This window comes from Euleptes europaea, chromosome 8 (genome assembly GCF_029931775.1).
Source record: "Euleptes europaea isolate rEulEur1 chromosome 8, rEulEur1.hap1, whole genome shotgun sequence".
NCBI lineage: Eukaryota > Metazoa > Chordata > Lepidosauria > Squamata > Sphaerodactylidae > Euleptes > Euleptes europaea.
In genome coordinates this window covers 78,515,408-78,534,094 of record NC_079319.1, presented here as the reverse complement: position 1 = coordinate 78,534,094, position 18,687 = coordinate 78,515,408, and the positions used below count along the sequence as shown (strand labels likewise).

Below are 18,687 nucleotides of genomic sequence, written 5' to 3'. Positions count from 1 at the left end.
TATAAGGCAGTTTCACACGTGTTCATGTGTAGGAGCAACCAAACAATTTACCCCAGGAGATGGAGCACTCCTAAGCAGGTTTACTCAGAAGTAAGTACCATGTTATTTAATAGGACTTACTCTCGGGAAAATGCTATTAGGCATGCAGCCTTAGTCCTCAAGCAAGGTAATGTATCAGCAGTTTTTGCATATTAAAATTTTTTTGATGAGGTATGTCATCTTATTTATGTTCCAGCATGGCAGTGGACTGGATTGGCTATAGCTATGCAATTTTAGTGGCCTCAGGTGGGATAATTGGATATGCAAAAGCAGGTATAGTACTGATGAATCATCTCCTTCTCTTTTTTAATGAAGTTTAACTGTCTGAAATGGAAGCCTTTCTTGTAAAAAAGAAAATGTCTTTTGAAACATATAAAGTACCATTTTTAGTGCTTCTTATAAGATGCTGATTCACTGTTGCAAGGAATGTACCGTACTCTCTTCCATTGGAAGATCTGCTTTAACATGATAAGCTTACAAGCTGCTATCAATTTCTGCAAGCTGATAATGTGTTGCTACACCCTTCTTTTGGTCTAGTAGTGTGAGAATAACATTGCTAGTCCCTGTCTTTCAGACAGTGTAGAGGGGCAGGATCACACATTAGGGTCGCTGTACAGAAGGGGCCATGCATGACACATCACGCAGACAATCTGTCACGTAACTTTGGTGATTCTGCAGATATAACCACAGCCATACTATTTCCAGGACTAAAGGGATGCAGCTTTCTGCTGTTAGCACTGACTGAGAGAACTACCTATGTATACACTGTCACAGACAAAATAATTTTCTATCTACTAAAAATTCTCCACAAATATCCATATACCTAGTAATGTTTTTGTTTGTATCCTTGAAGAAAAATAATTGAATTTTCTCCCCCATAGGTTCCCTCCCCCTTTTTACAAATGAATAATTTAGTAAGAAAAGTCTCCAAAGAACTGGCATTAGCAGGGATAGAGAGCAAAATAGTGCAAGGAGAAAAAAGATCTAAAGTGCATATTCTTCTCTGCATGTGAAACTCCCATTAACCTTGATGGAAAATCTTTATATAGATTTGTAGTAACGCTTTTTATGTTGTAGGGGCTCTTATCTGATAATCTCAAAGCACTTTTGGGAAGTCAAAATGCCAGCTGGACACTTATCCCTTGAGAATAAGTGTCAAAAAGGATCCTGTTTGGTAGTGGTACACCCAAGAGGACAGTTGGGGATTTGTTGTGTCCTTCATCAGAACTTCTCTGTTTATCTGGCACTTGCCTATGATTAGAGTGCAAGCAGAACAAAGGAAAGGGAAGGAAAAAGGATTTCAGGGTTCTAAAGAAGCAAGGGTCGGCCATGGCTAGATTTTGGATGGGAGACCACCAGGGAATACCAGGGTCGCAACACAGAGGCAAGAAATAGCAAACCACCTCTGAACATCCCTTGCCTTGAAAACCCCACAGGGTCTCCATAAGACAGCTGCGACTTGAGGCAAAGAAGAAGAAGCAAGGAACTTGCTCCTTTGAATTCCAGCACTGGCATTTACCAGGACATTATATAGTGCCTTTATTGTGAAAATGACAACATAATTTTACATCACTCCCAATGGTCTGGCAGGAATATGGGGTTAGATGCCTAGATAGTCAATACTCAAGGCCTTTTTAACAGTGTTCTTGATGCTTTCAGGCCTATTACGTTTGGCCTGCAAATGGAATTGGCAGTGGTAGCAACAGATAATTGAGTGTCCCCTTAAGCCTGCTTAATGGGACCATTTCATAGTAACCAATGGTGACCACACTTTATAAGTTCAGTGTGCAGGTTGCCTCTCTATGTATAAACAGATAATGGGACTAGAAGCAGTTTTCTGAGGCTGTTTTCCTAAAATAGGACAGGATTATCCTTTACACCAAGACCCTAATGACTTTAAACACCAAAGCAAATAGATAATTTCACCCCTCATTTGAATTGGGCATGGGGGCAATAATAAAAGGTCATGGACAGTAAGTATTCTATAGGGCAGGGGTGCCCAACAGGATGCCCGCAGACACCATTCCTGGTGCCCCCCAAGTGTTTTTTAGGAAGTGGGCGGGGCCAGGTGGGGCTTTTCTCCAGCAGGGATTCTGATTGGCTGTGCAGATTTTTAAAAATGTTGCTTTGGCAGCAGCTGTCACCACAGCACAAAGGTATTTGCTGTATGACTGAAGGTAAGCTGTAGCAGCCATTTTGCAGCTGGTTCCACCTCCTGCAACAGCCATGTAGTGGCTGCACCCACCACATTGTGTCAGAATTCTAATGGTGCCCCCAGGCTCAAAAGGTTTGGGGACGTCTGCTATGGGGCATCTAATATACTGAAATCTTAAAATTCACAGTTAAAACTTTTCATAGTCAAACGTTAGTTTGGCTATTAACAGGGTATCTGTTATCTATTAATTCAGTGTATCCAGTATATATATTCTGTTTTATAAATGCAATATGTTTTGTTTATCTAAGGCAGCGTCCAGTCTTTAGCTGCTGGACTTCTCTTTGGTGGATTAGCTGGACTGGGTGCTTACCAACTCTCTCAAGACCCGAAGAAAATTTGGATATCCTTGAGTAAGTGTGCCTTGAACAATGTGCTTCTATGAACAGATAAAAATCACTCTTACAGTTATGGTTTGAATGCCTCTATGGTTAATATTTGTTTTAACTGTGAGCCACCATTGTGGCGCTGATTCTTCAAAAAGGCAGAAGGCAGCGTACAAATTTGGTAAACAAAATAAATATCAAGTGCACAACATATGAGTCATGGGCTGCATGAGGCCTATGAGAGGTATACCCAGTGGCCCACGGTCCTGGTGTATGGTGGGGTCCCCAGGTGAGGGAAAAGCTTTGAGGCATAATGTTATTTTAAAAAATAACTCCAGGGAACTTCTGCTGAATCCCTACTCTGCATGCAGCAGAATTATTGGGGAGGGTCTGCTTACATTTGTACATGCTTGCAGTTGCAAATACAACCCCCCAAAATACATGGGGAAATTTTCTCTGTTGTATCGTGTGTGTGTAAAGTGCCTTCAAGTTGCAGCCTACTTATGGCGACCCCTTTTGGGGTTTTCATGGCAAGAGACTAACAGAGGTGGTTTGCCAGGGCCTTCCTCTGCACAGCAGCCCTGGTATTCCTTGGTGATCTCCCATCCAAATACTAACCAGGGCCGACCCTGCTTAGCTTCTGAGATCTGACGAGATCAGGCTAGCCTGGGCCATCCAGGTCAGGGCCTGTTGCATCTTAGGCACCTGCAAATGCAAGTCTTGGAGATACAGTGGGGAGTTTATTGAGGGGGAGTCAGGACTCCACTTCTCAGCCCAGATAACTGCTCCAAAATAGTTACCTGGGCCATCTCGGAGCCAAGTGACATCATGGGATTGAGCCAGGTGATATCACAGGGCAGCCCTCTTAGCTCCAGTCAAAATCCCTTATGGCCCACATAACGTTTGGGGATTGTGTACCTCTGTTTTATGTCATTTGACCCCCCAGGGCTTTTTTTATTCAACAGCTACAAAGTTCCTTGGTACAACCAACAAAAGGAAATACCAATTTTTTTGGCACTGGCGCAGAGTAATTTGGGGTCCACAGTACAAACACGTGAGCATAGCATCATTTGTAAAACGAACTACATGCAATCAACAATCAGTTTTAAAAGTTTACAAAATGGCACTGACATGATGGAGAGGAATTATGTGCCTCATCACATGTAGTGTTGCAGATATATGTAATTAATTGGCCATGACTTTCACATATCTGCATTCCTCCCAGTACATAAAATAGCAGCAGAAGCAGGAGCTGGCAAAGGCCTCTGTTAGCCAGAGGCAATATATTTCAGATTAAATTCTAATAAAATTCCATGTCCTCATGTGGAAGCGCTTCTGGAGGGAAGCAGCCTGGATTCCACACAACAAATAAGTGGCCATTGCATTTTTGGTGTGTGTGTGTGTGAAGTGCCATCAAGTTGCTTCCAACTCATGACAACCCTATGAATCAACGTCCTCCAAAATGCCCTACCTTTAACAGCCTTGCTCAGGTCTTGCAAACTGAGGGCCATGGCTTCCTTGATTGATTCAATCCATCTCATGTTGGGTTTTCCTCTTTTCCTGCTGCCTTCAACTTTTCCAAGCGTGATTGTCTTTTCCAGTGACTCTTGTGTTGTCATAATGTGACCAAAGTATGATAGCCTCAGTTAGTCATTTTAGCTTATAGGAACAATTCAGGCTTGATTTGATCTAGAACCCACATTTGTTTGTTTTTTGGCGGTCCACAGTATCTATAACACTCTCTTCCAACACTACATTTCAAAGGAATCTACTTCCTTTCTGTCAGCTTTCTTCATTTTTGTTATGTGGTGATAAAAACAGTTATGTGGGCAGACCTGGGTGTAAGTGGCTTTGTGCTTCCACATTTAGTGGTCAGTCAGGACTTCCAGCGAGAAAGCCAGGCTGGTGTTACTAAGCACCCTTCCAGATGGCTCTAAGTTAGAAATGTGTTTTGGGCCTTTGTGGCTTCTTGCAATCCAGATCTGCGTGTGTTGGTCACTGAGGGCAGTAATTGGTGAGGAACTAGAGAATGCAATGCTCACTATACTCTCCTCAGTGAATATCAGGTCATGGGAGGGGGATGTTTCCCAAATTCTCATTTGTGTACTGTCAGAGAGAGGAAAAATTTGGATATGCCAAAGAATAAGTGTCCTAGAGGTTCTGTTCAAATCCCAGATGCTGTCCCAACCGTTCTTCCATGCTTGGGACCCTCTGTTTTCTCAGAACTTAGATACAAAATAGAAGTGAATTGGTATGAAAGCTGTAATAAGGATGGCGCTTTTAAGAAGCGTACTTTTAGAAAGGAACTGTTTAGAATTTGTCTTTCATACACACTATTTTAACAAGGTAAGTTAGAACAGTTTAAAAATAGTTCAGTTGAGAAAGGTTGTTAAGTGATTTAAAATGTTCACAGCATTTCCCCCTCTTTCCTTTGGTTGTTTTTTTTAAAGGAAAATAATCATCCTGATAGTAATCTTCTCTGGCAGTCTCTCACAGAAACACCTCTCAGATAACATTGCCTTGGCTTTTGTCTTTCAACTAGTTGCTTCTGGAACTTTAGCTGGCATTATGGGCATGCGCTTCTACAACTCGGGGAAATTCATGCCAGCCGGACTGATCGCTAGTGCCAGGTATTATCTTGCATACTTTGTGCTTCTCTTATTTTCAGTGTTTTAAGGCTAAGTGATCTTGTTGAATAGTTGATGACTTTTATTAAATAAGATCAGGGTTATGTTGCTCATTTCTGTTTCTTTGAAGTGCAGTGGTTCCAGGGCCACCTCCCAAAATGTTCTCCTCTCCTCATCACTTCCCTGTGCCACCTCTCTGCCCATCAACTAGATTCCGCTGTATGGAGTCTAATGTATGGAGTCTAATATTTCTCCCTGCCCTCTTCAGCCTCTCAGCTGCCCAGTAGGACAAAAAACCTGTGTAACAGCTGTTGTCATGTTCTTCCAAGATGAACTCTTTCTTTGATTACATTGTGTAAGGTCATTGAGATTGATGAAAGCAGGGGGTGTTTTTGCAGTGGCAAAGTTTCCCAGTGGCAAAGACGGTCCAGGAACTCATGTGTACCTTCCCTCCTCATTTCATCTGCACAACTATCCTGAGGGATGGAGTGGCTGACCAAAGGTCACTCAGTGAGATTCAGGGCTTGGGAAGTGAAGATTGTGTCTTGGATCCTATGCTGCTTGGTCACTGTAGTCTTCTATGAAACCTCAAATTGTGTTCCCATAAAATGGGAGTGGCAGGCTTTGAGGAAGAGGGCTGGTAATAATTGACCTCCTCCTCTTCCCTAAGTGGAAGCATCTAGCTCAAGTGAAATGAAAGCTTAGGATCCAAGCCTGGCATGACATCTGAATCGGCAGAGATGTCAAACAATGGTTTCTTCTGTTGTCTACCAACCGGGATTGCAAACCATCTGAGTCCTGGCTTGTAGCCAACAGAACAAACTATAGTTTGTCACTGTGCCTGATTTGCCTGTCAAGCCAAATGTGATTGTTCAATTTCTATATTGTACACAAGAGAGGAAGAAAGGGAGAGGAAGTGCGTGAGCCTGAGGACTTCGTGACTTGTTCCTGTCACATGCAAACAGATTTGTTTGGGACATTTGAATGTAGTAATGATGTTGTAGGTGGCTTTATAGTTTCCTGTTTAAGTCCATGAACTGACTCTATTTTTCTTTAAAGCTTGCTGATGGTTGGGAGGCTTGGACTGAAGATGTATGAAAAGCCACACGAGGGATAAGTGAACATTCCGTGAGACTTGAAATTCAGATAAAAAGACACTTTGTGCCAGACTGAATGTACTACGCCAGAGAGAGAGAAAGAATGAAGGCACACACCAAACATTTAATGGCCTAATTTTAAAAATACATAGAGGGGGGAATTTATAGTCTCTTCATGTGTGCAAGAATATTCCTTCTGTATTCTAGAAGCATCCGCTGTTTATGGTTTACAGATTGATATAGTTTGATTCCTTTGGATGTTTTTTTCCCCTTTTCCTCTTCCCTAGTGTAAAAACAGTATCTTAGATCCACAAGAGCATTTCCACGGGCAGGATTCCCAGCCACAGAGCACAACTTTTTTACTTCCCACTGATTCCCCCCAAGAATGCTACTCCTGGGGGACAGAGGCCCCCAGAAACAGTATTTTGGGAAGCATTTTTGAGCTACAGTGTGAGGGGGAGAGGCAAAAAAGTCATGCTTTGAGACAGAAATCCTTCCACTCATGAAAATACTATAGTAGACACATGCATTTTGCTCAATTAGAAAAAGAACATGAATTTGAGTCAACAAGGAAGGCGTGTATAAATGGAATGCCTCCTGGTTTGCGTGTTCTGTCATCAACAGGGCAGCAGCCCATAAGATCCCTCTCTTTGTTTCCTGATCACTCCTGGCTCCAGTGCCTTAAGCAGGGCTGCCAGTGACTTGGAGGAAAAAATATCCTGTCCCCTTAATAGAGGCTCCCTGGGATGTTATTTACTAGGTGATGTTTTTCATCTCCATTCTGTGAGAAGCTTCACTTGCCCATTTCTACACAGTCAGCCTCTGTTAAAGGGACAGGGCATATTTTCTCCAGGCTGTTGGCAACCCTGGTATTATACGGGAAGGACTGTTTAACCCATGTGCTGATGCAAACTTACTGTGGCAACATAGTGCAGCAAAGACACATAGGAGTGGTTTATAAAGGCAAATGAGGCAAAGCTGGAGAGATCTATATGTCTGGGTTCCTGGATGACGTCTCCGCCGCTGTATAAGTCTCAAGAAAGGCCACAGTAGTTTACAAGGGAAGCTGCTCACATTTGAACATGATATGAGCCTTCATCAGTAAACCCCATGGATCCTGAGACTGCTGCTCACATTTGAACATGATATGAGCCTTCATCAGTAAACCCCATGGATCCATGGATCCTGAGACTGTTTTTCTTAGGGAAATGTCCTTTGTTTAACATGTACAGCTATAATCATGGCTCTGATGTTTGAACCATTTTGATTAGCTTAGTACACTCCTATATTTTTCTTTCTAAAGCAGGTTTTTTTGACTGATGTGTAATACAAGGTGTTGTGATGCAGTCTTTGATCTTATATCCGTGTCTTTAAAAACAAACAATAGGATGAGGGAAATATTGAATTCTGTTCATATATTCAGTTTCTTGCAGCATTAAAACCAGACTAGAGTACACAAATCCTCCGTTGTGGCTTATTTAAAGAGAGTCAATGGCAAGACTTAACTAATGGTACACGGTGTGGCACGTGGTGTGGCAAAGCCAGGATTAAACATTTGTAGCAACTTACAGCTCAAGCTTTGCTTAGCAATTAGGTGAGCCGCTATGGTGTATCTCGTACAAAGCCAAGGAGCCTCCAGTTCATGGTAGTTGTGCCCTACGCTCTACATAGGGCTGCCCTTGAGACTGATTTGACGGCTCCAGCTGGTACAGAATGCAGTGGCGAGGCTCCTTACCAGGGCCTCACAGGATCATATACAGCCAGTGCTCTGTCAACAGCACTGGCTCCGGTTGGAGTATTGGATCAGGTTTAAGGTGCAGGTTTTGACCTTTAAAGCCTTACATGGTTTGGGGCCATTGTACCTTTGGGACCGCCTCTCCTGGTACATTCCCCAAAGGACTTTACAATCTGCTAATAATAATTTGTTAAGGGTCCCCGGCCCCAGGAGTGTGCGGCTATCCTCGACAAGAGCCAGGGCTTTTTTGGCCCTGGCTCCAGCCTGGTGGAATACTCTGCCTAACAACATCAGGGCCCTGTGGGACCTGAAAGAGTTGTCAATAAACCTTTATGGCATATCCAGTATTACAAAGAGGAAAAAACAGTATAAATACAACTATCAGCTAAAAAAACTAAAACACATAAAATCATAACACAGAGTTTCCCAAATTTTTCATTGTTAACACATCGACTAAGAAATTGGCCACCGCCACAGTGATCTCTACTGTTGTATCGTTCAATAAAATTTGACATTTTATTTTATTAGGAAGATAATATTTAGAATGTATCCAAGTATTTAACCATTTCTTCCTAGCTGATGCGTATAATGAGCAATCTAGCAATATGTACTCGATTGAGTCCAAAGACTTGGAGCCACATTCACATTTCCATTCATGTTTAGGAATATGGGAAGGCATTTACTCGCGCAAGAGAAAAAACTCTGTGAACCTGAAAGAGTTCCACAGGGCCTGTAAGACAGAGCTTTTCCACAAGGCCTACAACTGAGGGCAGCCGCAGGTAATTCATCAGTGCTGGCCTCCCTACCGTTCCCCTCTTCTCCTCTGGCTTATCTGATGCTATTTAAGGGGGTGGCCTGCCTGCTTGGCTTCAATATCACCGCCGCAGTGGGTGCCACAGTAAGCTGTTCACCATCTATTTTAATGATTAGGTAATAGTCTGAGAACTGATTTTAATAAGATGTTTTAATTGATATGTATATCTGTGATTTTATTGTTGTTCCCCGCCCTGAGCCTGGCTTTGGCCGGGAAGGACGCACTAGAAATATAATTAATTAAATAAATGAAAGCTAAATAGCTAACCTAAGATACTTATATAAGCTTTGGTTCCCTAATCCAGATATTACCTGACCAGAGTGACTCACAGGGTTTCAAAGTCCTAAGCGCAGGTGTCCCAGCCACACAATGCCTCAACCTACGATCAAAAAGTGACCTAAAAGAAGGTACCAACCAGAATGAAAGATCTTCCTTTATGCAAAACTGCCTGCACTTAGCATGATCCTGGTTGGCCAGCCAAATATGTTGCTAAGCAGGTGACCTAACCATTCAGGTGTGTTGCTAATCATGAGATCACATACTCTGCAGCTGTATGTAAGCCCAGTTACGCAAGTCACTTTCCCCCACCCAGAGTTCCTTGTCTTAAAGAGATGGAATGCAGAACTCTCATTCAAGATTCTGGCCTTGAAAGCCTGTAGGCCCCATGATTGCATTGGCACCTGTGTCTAACTCCCAGCTCCTACTCATCTCTTTCTCCGAAACTGCAGTCAGCATGACTTTGTAGGGCCCCTGCTAGGGGCGGAAGATCTTACCAGGCCTAAATTGAGACCTTGGCCTGGCGGCCATCGGTACATTGATATCACTTCCAGAAGTGACATCATCATGATGCCAACTGTATGGGAGATGCTCTGGTATTTAGGCAAAACTCTATGGTAAGAACAGTGTCTACCATAGAGTTTTTGTCCAAGTACCATGATGACGTCACTTCTGGAAGTGACATGCTGAAGGCAACCAGGCGGAGGCCTCAATTTACAGCTGGTAAGCCTCTTTCCCCCCCCTCCCAGTTGCCAGGGGGTACCTGGCAACTCTATGACCTCAAGTTCTCAGAGGGAGAAGCTTCTATGATTTTGCTAGGCCACAAGCTTGAACCAGCCTTTTAAAAGCAAAATTTGAATGGTTAGGAGTCCAGTTTCTTGACACAGTGTTCTAATTCTGCCACTCAGTGTGTTGGAATTTGATGTTTATTTGTCACCTTTAGGGAAATGCTGACCTTGGCTGTAGCAGTTTGATGCTGAAGTATTGAGTAATTGCTGCTTTTTGTGCTGTGTCTGAAAACTATTTTCATTTGCTTCTCGTTATTTGGCTGAATTTTCCAATGTCTTAGGGAAGCACTCCATGATGGGCATAACAAGCCTGGAGGATGTTCAAATTGTAATTAAGAAAGAGGAGGAAAAAACCAAGCCTTTGTGTCAATCTGACAGAATTAATCGTGCTATGCATCTAGCTAGAGTTGAAACCCAACCAAAAAATCTTAATCTGAATGCCTCTGTGTGAGATGGGCCTGTGCTGTATGACAGCGAGAAATTCAACATGTGATGTTTCCCAATATTTGATGCAGTCTTACGAACACTTGAGACCTGAGTAGGATTCTAAGTAGAGCTGCTGGAAAAAAAACAACTCTGTGCCATTTTGCTGGATAAAAGAAACCACGCTGTGGCACCTGGATCTCACAGGCAGGGTGGGGAAGAGATAGTTTCCTTCCACCTAGCATTCAGGACTTTTAATTTATCTCTTTAACAGCTCTGTCTCACTTTGTACCACCAGGCTGTGTGTGGCATGCCAGTCATAAAGAATATATATATATATTCTATATATATATATATATATATATATATATATATATATATATATATATATATATATATATATATATATATATATATATATATAAAATACCACTATACACCTGAATGTAATGAATTATATAATTTTCCAAAAATGTGATTTATAGCTTTAAATATCAGCTGATAATTTCCAAAACACTTCTGTCAACACAAACAAACTATACAAGGTTTTGTGATTTATCCTTGTTTCGCATATCAGCTTCCTCAGAAGTCTGTTGCTCTATATCTTGCCATTACAGGAGAATCATGTCTAACCTAGCAGTTGCCAACAACCTGGAGAAAGAACGTCCTGCCCCTTTAAGAGAGGCTTAATGGGATGCTCTTTAACTATGTGCCATAAAAACCTTCTGCTGCCCATTTGTGCACATTAAGTTTCTATTAAAGGGGCAGGACATTTTTCTTGAAACCTGATGCCAATCCTAGATACAGCCTAAAAGAAGCTAGATTAGCAGGGTTATCCTACAAATACTTTCCTGGGAGTAAACCCCATTGAATAGACATGTGTAGGGTTCTGAGCAGACTTGCTTAGAATTGTTCTCTTTGTCTCTCGTTTTTTACATGGGTTCTAGAACCGTGGAGTTCAGTATGATCCTGACAGGCTGCAGTAAATAGCAAAGCACAAGGTTGGCTGGCCTGGCCTGGATCGAATGCACATCACCTAATTCATCATCTGGATATCACAGTATATTGGCATGTAATAGTAAAAACGGGTGGGCTGACCATGTAATGTTCACTTTGGGCTGCTGTCCATGAGGGCTAAAGGTGGCCAGAGGCAAGCCAAGCCCCAATGGGGCACCTCAGCTTGCTCCTGGGCTTTTTAAACATTACCCCTGAATAAAATAAATCCACTGAATTCAATCTAGTTCTGGGAATGCTAGTGAGAGACCTGAATTCTAGCACCTGCCATTAGTCATTCCCCGTCCCCCCCAAGAATCTAGGACTTTTTATGGCAGGGAGAGTTGTATCCGCTGTCTTTTCCTCCCTTCTCAAGCCTGCAGCCATGGCCAAAGCAGCAAACTGGGTAATGTCTAGGAAGGTCAAAAGCATTAAGGAAGAAGGAGCTGGAAGAGAAGGAAGAATGAAAGGTAGAACCCAAATCAGTCCTTTGAGGTCAAAGTCTAGCCATGGTTGGGCCTTTTACTAAACAATCATAATGTTTGTGCATTTTCTTTGTAGACTTCATCTCTTGTAGCATTAACAGGATGAGTCAATAGAGGGTGCTAGAAAGCTGCATTGTCTCAAACAAGAAATTCTGATTATTGGTACTGAACTGAAAATCATAGCAGTTGGGAAGTTCAAAAGAAATTGGAATGATACATGTCATCTTTGAATTCTTAAACATAGAACATGTGAGAAGCGCTTCACCTTTTTGAAGAGGCATGATGATTTATATTTAGATAACTGTCCATGCCGCTGCTTGAGCTCTTGTTGCTGACAGAAGAAAGTTTTATTCTTGAGGCGAATGGAAATTTAGACAGAGGCCACTGTGCCAAAAAAAACCCTCTCTGCCTACTGTGCTGCTGCTGACAAGCAGAAATCAAGAGCTTGTCAATTGGGGGAGGCTGCTGTACATAGTGCCAGAGTTTAGCCGTTGCTGGGAACGAGACCCCACTGAAAGCCAGTGCCATTCTAACTGTATTTGAGGTTCCTCTTCAAACAAAACATCGGAGCAATTTGAAGGAAAACCCAAAGAGTTTTAAGCAAGATTTCTGAGAGTTCAGCACGTACCCAGTCCTTGTTCTCATTTTGGCATGGGTTAAGCTGTTTCTGACCTTGTTGGACTACAAGCTGAGTGGAGTTGTGCCCTAGGTTTCCTTGTAGCGATGCAGAAGATATTGAGTGTTTTCTGTTTCCCCACTGCCCTTCACCAGCCACCCTCTCCCCCACTTTTGAGACAGGTTACATAGGTGGCAGGAGGAAAAGATAAGCATAGTTTTTGGGCCAGCCACAATCCTGATGGTGAATTGTCTCCTAATTCTGGGGCTGTGTTTTGAAAGAGGGGTTGACCCCATTATGAGAAAGGCCCTAAAATACTATAAAAGCAGCGTTATCCTTTTTTGTACAAAACATCCCCTCCCTCTTACTGCCCACAAAATACATATGGTCTATAATGACAGGCAAACAAGTTATCAGATTAATTTAATGGTCCATACCAGGAGAAGGCGGAGAATCCCAATTCACGGTGTAATCACATGTAGATTGTATAAGCAACCAATCCATATTGTGCTTTTGATGTACAGTCTGGAGTAGAGGTTGGGATTTTCCTTTAAAGGTGCAGGAATACTTCAGAGAAATATTGGAATCTGTAATTTCTTAGGGCTGCTGAGCTGCCACATTTATTTGTCCCTTCCTCTCAGAAATGTGACATTTCGAGAGGTAAATCTAGTGCATCAAGAGGCGCATAAAAAAACGGCTGAAAAACAGTGGTGAGGAAATTTATTTCATAAAGAGACAAAAAGTACATGCAGCCATAGCTTGGTAGCATCACTATAATCAAATAGAGTAGCAAAACCAGGCCATCAGCAGACAATATAGAGGTTTCTATATATTTGGGGCATTCCCCAATTATGCAGAATAAGATGATTTTGTAAATTAACCAGAACTCTCCACTGATACAACCTGATGAGGATGATATATGCTCCAGGAAGTACAGAATAAGGAGAGGTGCTAAAACTCAGTTAAGGGTGTGTGTGGCTTCTACATGACTCTTGAGAGTTTGTAAAATCAGGTGGGGGAGTTCAAATTGTTTCCCTCATAATTCCTTGTAGGCTTCTAGCTTGTCACTATATCTAAAGGTAAATTGGATGGCTCATGCCAATCACAAAAGCAGCAAAACTGGGCCAGTTAGGGGTTTCTATGTACTGAGGGACTTTTCATGTATGCAAAAAAAATATAACTTTGTTGATTAACGAAAATCTTCCAAAATGCCCTGATGAGAATTTAGTATGTTCCAGGAGGCACACATCACTTAAAACAGCTGAGGGTTGGTTAAAGGAGAAAAAAATGGGAACAGACTGTGGTCTGCAGAAACCCATCGAGCAGGGGTGTCAAATATAAGGCCGGAGGGTTGAGTCCGGCCCCCTGAGAGCTCTTATCTGGCCTGCGAGCTAGCCGAGGCAGCCACCCTCCCAGTCTCGATCTGGGCTGACGAGGCATGGCCCAGCCCGACCGAGTGACATTTATGTTATATCTGGCCCTGGTAGCAATTCAGTTTGACATTTCTGCAACAGAGCTTATCAAATCCTGCAATGGGAGATTTATGTGTATACGAGAGAGAGAGAAATCTATCTGTTAGTTAATTCCTCCTCACCCTCTGCATTTAGGTGCCCAACTTGTTGGTCTCTGTTTGGAAATGTGAAATTCTGTATTGTGCGCTCTGGAAAGGTTACAAGTAGTCCATGTTCTCAAGTGTGTTAGCCCAGAAGCCCATGATTCAGTCTTGACTCAGGTATTCAGGCTGGTGAATCAGTTTCCTTAGCCCTTCTCTGCAATTAAGCTTGCCAACTGACCACCAAAAAAACCCCATCCCTTTTTTTAACCTCTGGACTGACTGACAAAACTTCCTGTGTAAAAACCAAGAATGTAGGAGTTGCCATAATTTTTGAGTAAAAGCAGCAGCATTTTCATTTAGTGCTCATTGCTAAACTACATAGCCCACATTCATGCACTTAGGTGCCATGTTAACAAGTTGAGCTCCAGAGGATCTTGTCACATACATAATTGCAGGTCTTAATCTAGCTGTGTTCATCTGTAAACATGTACATCCTACCTCTATGTGTCTACATCTGTTCATTAAGAAAAGGCCAACGTGCATTCACTTTACAAATGAAACTGGAGACCTGTGCCAGGATAAATGTGGAGCTGACATCACATGTTGAGCTGTACATTCATTGAACATAATATGGGGATTACTCAATACATGTATACAAAACCCCAAATGTACATTGTACATGGATTGTATGTGCATTCACTGTAACTGGTGAATAGGACTTCTGTCTCAGACTATTGGTCTATCAAGGTGAGTATTGTGTATTCTGACTGGCAGTGGCTCTCTAGGGTCTTAGGCAGGAATTTTCCACCATTACCTGCTAACTGATCCTTTTAACTGGAGATGCTAAATTATCTTTAATTAAAGATAATTTAAAATTTTTTTAAACATAAAACAAAAATCTATAAATGTCTAAACAACAATTAATACATTGTATGTGGAGCTTACTTTGCATCTACATTTCAATTTTCTTTGAATTACATCACTATATTTTCAAATCTAATTGTTCTTAAATGTATATCACTTTAATCAAACACTGTTCTTCATTTTTAGCTATATAGTTAAAAAACATTCCACTTTTCTTTAAATTCTGAAATTGATCTGTTATGTACAAAAGATGTTAATTTTGCCATAGTTGCCTATTTTGTTTGTTTGTTCAGCCAATTCCAACAGAATAATGTTGCTGCAGTTGTCTGGTTTGTGGGCTTCCTAGAGGCCCCTAGTTGGCCGCTGTGTGAACAGAGTGCTGGACTTCATGGGCCTTGGTCTGATCCAGCATGGCTTTTCTTATGTTCTTATGTCCATAAGTTCTCATATGTATTCTTCTTCCCACGTTTTGCATCCATTTTATCATGCAATCTTTTACTTGCTCTGTTTCCGTATCTCATTGTAAGAACAGTTTATAAAATTTTCCTAATAAATGTCTTGGGTCACCAGTGATTAGTTGTTCAAATGTTGTCGTCTTAAGTGTCCACCTTCTTTTATTATTTGTTCTCTTCGTTTTGAAGCCATCTGATTATATAATAACCATGGAATATTCTTTCCTTCATGTTTAATTGTTTGCCAATATGCTTTCTTTTACAACTGTTAAACTTGCAGCAGCCTGGTCATCATTTGCATCCAGTTACTTATATTAAGAATTGTAAGAAGTGACCATGCTGGGTCAGACCAGCAATCTATCTAGCTCAGTTCTTTGTCTGTTGATAGATGCCTTGAGAAGAGTCACAAATTAGGCATAATTTTATTGATTTCCATCCCCAGATGTTAATTACTGTGGACAGCCAGTGTGGAGTAGTGGTTTAAAAGTCTGAGTAGGACCTGGGAGACCTAGGTTCAAATTTGAACCTAGGCCTGAAGTTCACCAATTAATTTTGGGCCAGTCACCTTCTCTCCCTGCCTAACAAAATGAGGGGGGAGCCATAAATGTTGCCGTGAGCTCTGAAGAAAAGGTAGGATAAAAAATGTATTATTCAAAATATTTCTACACTGCTTTTCTCCCCAGTGGGGATCCATAGTGGGTTACAACAAAGTGGCTTAAAAGGACATTAGACACATTCATGGAAGACTCATGGTCATCATCCAAATGACGATCCAAAGTGGCCTACAACATTGTTCTCCCTTCCTCCATTTTATCCTCACAGCAATAACCTGTGAGGTAGATTAGGCTGATAAAGAATAACATGCCCAAGTTCAGCCACCAAGTTTCCATGGCAGAGTTAAGGATTCAAACCTGGTTCTCCCAGATCTTAGTCCAATACTCTTAACTACTACATTGGCTCTGTAGTATCTGATAGTAACAGTTTCTGAAAATAGATTACACTTCAGGCTATCATGGTTGACAGACACCAGTAGATCTACTCACCATTTTATCCTTTTATAAAACCATTTATGCTAGCAGCCATCATAACATTATTCCAACAGTAAAGTGATTGCTTGTGATAGGGATATTATGCAGCTAAAGCCCCAGATTAATCTATGTATGTGGTATTAATACGCAGAAAAATCTGTGGGCATGTGCTCAGCTGTACAAACAAAAATGATTAAAAATAGAGAAAAAGCACGTACTTAAGAAGTGTATGTTTGGAGGCTGGCGGACAAGACAGCTTTGTGGGTAAACTGCTTTTGAAAGGAGAAGTTAAACATCTCTGACATTGCTGTTGAACACAGGAATGTTTACATTTCTGAGTCTCGACTGCCGCTGTAGAAGATAATGTTCAAAGCAGATCAGAAAAATGAGCTGTTTCAAAGCCAGACATGAAAAACACAACAGATTCAGCTCTGCAGTGCTGCTGACAGGGACGGAGACACTCAATGGCATCTTGCCTGGATGCAGAAGTCTGCGGGACTGGTGTTGCAAGCAGCTGTACGGAGACGGAATCGATATTCAGCACATCATAATTTAATGACCCTGGTTCTTGAGATCTGCTTTCTTTTGTCCTCTGTTCTTTTAATGTTTTCCCTTTGTCATTTCGGATTTCTGAAACTGTATGTTCTGAAAGCTCTTCATTCTTAGGAGAAGCCTATGAAATGATTTGATAGAGTCCCAAACAAGTACTTGGAGAGTGAGTTTTTAATTTTAACACAATTATCTAATTTGATGCTGAATGCTGCTTATTTTTTCAGATGCTCAGTTTGCATTGAATAAATCTATGTACAGTAGTTAAGTTGATTTATTTCACTGGTGCAAATATTTAAAACCTACTTGGTAATCACTCATGAATATGTTTGTGAATGCTACAAAAAAAAACTCTTATGGAAATTATGAGATTGTCCATAGTGCCTGAGTAGTTTAGCCCGAATACATAACCCTTATCTATTTATATCCTGACTCTTCTCCCCAATGGAGATCTAAACCAGCTTATAATATAATTTCCTTCTCCTCCATTTTATCCTCACAACAACCCCATGCAGTGAGACGGAGAGTGTGTGACTGGCCCAATGTCACCCAACAAGCTTCCATGTCAGAGTGAGGAATTCAACCCCAGATCTCCCAGATCCTGGCCCAACACTTTGACTACTACACCACACTGGCTCTTGTGAGTAAGGACTAGGCTAGTGGTTTTCGGATGTTTCAGGGGTCCTTTCCACATTTTGCTGTGGAAGATTTGCTCTCCTTCCATGGAATCCCAGCATAGTGCAGAAGATTCTGAGGCATGTTCAAGGATGTCCATTCAGTTCATATGGACAAATGGCTAGATTTCTGGGGCTTCAGTGGGGGCTTGCTTGAACTGCAACTTAGAACATTCTCCTGTGGATGCATATTGTAGAGTCAGGAAGTTGTCTTTGAATGGGGAAATTTATCTGATTAAATTGAGGAACCCTTGTTAAATTTCTGGGGAACCTAGGGTTCCAACTTCCTGGGACTCATTTTCTGAAAACCACCGGAGCAAGCTAGTGGAAAATTATAAGAAATACTTCTGAACCATACAAAGGAAATTAAATTTTACATGTTGTGAAATACATTTTTTTTGCTGTTGTAGAACACAAATCCTACTATCTGTAGCGAGGAAAATATTGGTTAAAATTTTTTTTCCAAATGTCCAGTTGTTTATTTTGATTTTTTTGGAAAACCCAGCAAAATAATTCCAGAACTTGAGCAACAAAATCTGAACCTTGCAATTCAAATTGCAGGGTTTTAAAAAATGTATGTGAAGTTTAATTGCCTGACATAGTATGTGGGGACTCAAATAATGAATGTATGGATCATTTCTGTTTTGAAGTGGGGGCGTTAAGCTTCAAGTCCTTTGTTGCTTCCATAGTACAAAACTTTCTTTTAGCCTCTTTTAATTCAAGTGTTTAATGAGAAGATTTAAGTCCCTAATGAGAAAATTAAAATGTATGATTCCCCACTTGATTAACGTGCACTTTTAGACATGTTCTTGTTGGGGATTCAATGCGAGTTCCATTTCTGTCAAGACAGTTAAAGGGTTAATTTGTTTATATCAACAGTTTAGATAGTCTCAAGATGATGATGAAATAACAGATGTCAGTAGTCTATTGGCTAGCAAATCGCCATTGCAAACGTGCAGAATGTCACGGAGTAAGAATTGTCTTTTTTGCCCTGTTCCTTTGTTAAGGTTGTAAAAGTTTAGGGCAGGATGGTCAGTTGCTTTTTGAATCTCACAGATGCAAGATGTTTGTTTCAGCTCTCTTGAGCTGGGACACAGACAAAGGGATTTAAGCCATAGTACCTGCTAGAATCTC

General features: G+C 41.3%; 1 protein-coding gene across 1 annotated transcript; it reads left to right on the top strand.

Annotated features, from left to right (window-relative positions):
• Window positions 1-236: 236 nt before the first annotated feature.
• On the top strand, window positions 237-6,367 carry LOC130481796 (transmembrane protein 14C-like). The gene is made up of 4 exons (XM_056854577.1): window positions 237-312; window positions 2,503-2,604; window positions 5,120-5,207; window positions 6,264-6,367. Exons 1-4 carry the CDS (start codon window positions 237-239, stop codon window positions 6,319-6,321), a joined length of 324 nt encoding a protein of 107 aa, XP_056710555.1. The 3' UTR covers window positions 6,322-6,367.
• Window positions 6,368-18,687: the final 12,320 nt, after the last annotated feature.